Source organism: Bos indicus x Bos taurus, chromosome 1, assembly GCF_003369695.1.
Source record: "Bos indicus x Bos taurus breed Angus x Brahman F1 hybrid chromosome 1, Bos_hybrid_MaternalHap_v2.0, whole genome shotgun sequence".
In the NCBI taxonomy this organism is placed as follows: Eukaryota; Metazoa; Chordata; class Mammalia; order Artiodactyla; family Bovidae; genus Bos; species Bos indicus x Bos taurus.
Genome location: NC_040076.1, coordinates 130,793,171 through 130,796,537, shown reverse-complemented (window position 1 = coordinate 130,796,537; position 3,367 = coordinate 130,793,171). Strand labels below are relative to the sequence as shown.

The 3,367-nt window shown below is 56.1% G+C and overlaps 1 protein-coding gene across 1 annotated transcript; it reads left to right on the top strand.

Moving 5' to 3' along the window:
* The first annotated feature begins 603 nt into the window (after nucleotides 1–603).
* On the top strand, nucleotides 604–3,013 carry SOX14 (SRY-box 14). The gene has a single exon (XM_027545388.1). It carries the CDS (start codon nucleotides 1,362–1,364, stop codon nucleotides 2,082–2,084), a length of 723 nt encoding a protein of 240 aa, XP_027401189.1. The 5' UTR covers nucleotides 604–1,361; the 3' UTR covers nucleotides 2,085–3,013.
* The last annotated feature ends 354 nt before the right edge of the window (nucleotides 3,014–3,367 follow it).

Sequence of the window (3,367 nt, the reverse complement as noted above, 5' to 3'; positions counted from 1 at the left end):
AATCACTCGCCCGCCGCGCTGGCCGACCTTCAGATTGCACTTCCCTAGGTTTGGACAGATGTGGAGGGAAAGTTGGAGGTTTAAATACACTAAACAATAATAACATAAATAGGAATCGTGATGGAAATCCTATCCCTCGCCCCCTCCACGAAAGTGAAGAGCGGATCGCGGTGGTGCTCTTCGAGGCTCACCAACCAAGGTTTGAAAATTGTGCTGCCGGAGGCAAGGCCTTAGGGCATCGGCATGGAACACACGGCTGAGCTCGCCCGGGTGCCGAATCCCGGGGCAGGGTGGAGGCGGAGCCGTGCCGGCGTCCAGTGAGAACGCCGCCAAAGGACCGCCCAGGGCACTGCTCGAAAAGTTTATTTCGCTTTTTAACCTGAGTTTGATATATTCTTTTTCGCTTCCAAGGATCTTTGACGGGGCAGGGGCGGGGGGAGTGCTGTCCTTGCATTTCGTGGCAAGGCTGTCCTATTTATCAACACGCGCTCTCAGCTTGCTCCCTCTGCTGTCCCCTCCCCGGGTCTTTGTATTCGAAGCCCTATTTCTCCTTTGCACAACTGGGAAAGGAAATGGGCACGAAGAGTTTTATTTGTTGACACTGCCAGAAACAAGGTGGAATCCAAATCCGGCGTCCTGAGTCGGCCGCTGGGTTCTCTGGCTCTCCGGGTCTCTCGCTCACACCTCTCCCCGCCCCCAGCAGTCACGCTCCCTCTTTCCTAGGCGGGCGCGCTAGCAGGTGCGCCCCCTCGCCTTCTCTGCTGCTGATTGGCGCCCAGGTTGGGGAGTCGCCGCCCCGCGCTTATGTCAGAGTGCGTGCCGTCCGGGCCCACCTCGCCTTTGAACTTCGCCGCTTTTGGCTCGCGTTCACCAGCCTCCCCGCATTCTCAGCCAGGTGCTGCGCTAGGCGAGGCAGCTCCGGGAAAGCCACGGGCGGGGGGGAGGGAAGCCACGGCCGTAGACACAGGAGAGAAGAGGACCCAAGAAGGCGAAGGTGGAGAGGGAGAGAAGGAGGAGCTTCTTGCCCTCTCCAGCAAATTACCTGGCCACTTAATCCCAGAGACTCCCGTACTTGGGCCCCAGCCTCTGGCACCGACAGCCCCCCAGCTGGCCATCCTCTCCTTCCCCCGTCCTTCCTGCCCCCGCTCGTCCCCCGGGGCCTGCCTGGGTGCCGAGACTGGCATGATCAGCTGAACTTTGTGGGGTTAGCGCTTCTCTCTGGCTTCCTCTCTGCGTTGCGGAGGCGAGGGGAGCGCAGACCCCCGGCTCAGGACGGACAGACAGGCAGACCGACCACCGCGTCCAGGCTCGCCTGCCGAGCCACTGCACTCCCCACCCCAACCCGCCTAGCCTCCGGGACCATGTCCAAACCTTCAGACCACATCAAGCGACCCATGAATGCCTTCATGGTATGGTCCCGAGGCCAGCGGCGCAAGATGGCCCAGGAAAACCCCAAGATGCACAACTCAGAGATCAGCAAACGCCTAGGCGCCGAGTGGAAGCTTCTGTCCGAGGCAGAGAAGCGGCCGTACATCGATGAGGCCAAGAGGCTACGCGCCCAGCACATGAAGGAGCACCCTGACTACAAGTACCGGCCGCGGCGCAAGCCCAAGAACCTGCTGAAGAAGGACAGGTATGTCTTCCCCCTGCCCTACCTGGGCGACACGGACCCGCTCAAGGCGGCCGGCCTGCCCGTGGGGGCCTCCGACGGCCTCCTGAGCGCGCCCGAGAAAGCCCGGGCCTTCTTGCCGCCCGCCTCGGCGCCCTACTCCCTGCTGGACCCCGCGCAGTTTAGCTCGAGCGCCATCCAGAAGATGGGTGAAGTGCCCCACACCTTGGCCACCGGCGCGCTGCCCTACGCGTCCACCCTGGGCTACCAGAACGGCGCTTTCGGCAGCCTCAGCTGCCCCAGCCAGCACACGCACACGCACCCGTCCCCCACCAATCCGGGCTACGTGGTGCCCTGTAACTGTACCGCCTGGTCTGCCTCCACCCTGCAGCCCCCCGTCGCCTACATCCTCTTCCCGGGCATGACCAAGACTGGCATAGACCCCTATTCGTCAGCCCACGCCACGGCCATGTAACCCCCATCCCGACCTGCCAGACCTGGAGGGCGGCCTGGAAGCGGGGTCTGCACCCTGTTCTCTGCGCCTAGCCGGGGCCTGCAGATGCCCCCTACCCTACCCCAGACTCTGCCTCTCTCTCTTGCACGGGAATGGTAGGGGCGTCCCGCCGGACCCAAGGCGCAGACAGGTGCCAGAAACTTGTGAACGGTTATGACAGCTATACAGCTGCCCCTACCGCGAAAGTCCCAAAACGAACCTCCGACTGTGCCCTCTTTGGACAAAAAAAAGTAGGCAGTTTTGCTTTATTTATGTCCCCTTCTCTTTACTCTGATGGGCTTTGGACTCCAGAACTCCCAGATCCTGGTATTATATCTAGAATATGCATATTTTTTTTCTTTTGCACCCTGAAGAAATAGCTGTCTCTTGTGTTTTGCCATCAGACACAACTAGGTGCCATTTGCTCTTCATGTGTGGGGGGAAAGGCTTAAAAGTTTAAAACCACAGAAAGGATAACATTTCTATTCAAAATCATGCTATGACAGTGTTTGCTTCTTTAAAAGGTAAAACAAAAGGACCCACATGGTTATTTACTTTGTATAAAGCAGTGCTCCTAGAGACCTAAGTTTACTTTTAGACAGAATGTCAGGTTATAAAGTCAGGAAGTAGAAAGTGAACAAAAATTAAAAAAAAATAAAAACATCTTCAATGGTCATAAATGTTTTGACAATGTCTTGGAAATGTACCTAGAAGGATTTCACCTCCTTACTCTGTTCATTTGTTGAACAAAGATGTTTTGAATAAAGACAATCTGTCATTGCAAAAAAGTAATCTTTGATGTGCATAAAATCTGAAGTGGAGAGGCAAGGTCTGGGGAGCTGGGTGGCTAGGAGGCAGAGTGTACACAGAGCGACTCCAGCAGTGGCGCTGGCAGCTGGCCTGCATGGGCTGAGCTTGGTGGCCCTTGGGGTCGGGTGCCTAGGGGCCCAGAGTCTAGGGTTTGTCCCTATCATGCCCTCTGGATCCACTTTTTGCCTTTAGAGGCTGGACAAAGTTATCTGTTCCTGGGACTTCACTCCTTCCTTGCATTTTTCACAAAGTGGTCAGACCGCTTGAAGGAGCAAATGAACTAAGACAAAGGCCAACCTAGACTTCTGAAATTTGAGTGCATTTTCTTCTTTTAAACCAACTCCAAAGGAATGGAGAAAAGTACCAAGTCTATAGGGAACCAGTTGCCCACAGAGCTCCATGTCCTGCTGTGGGTGTTTAAGTTCAATGCCAGGGAAAGAGAAGTGGAATGGTTT

Bases quoted from the DNA above. Each gene is read 5' to 3' on its own strand.
- SOX14 (XM_027545388.1), top strand. From the start codon at position 1,362: ATGTCCAAACCTTCAGACCACATCAAGCGACCCATGAATGCCTTCATG.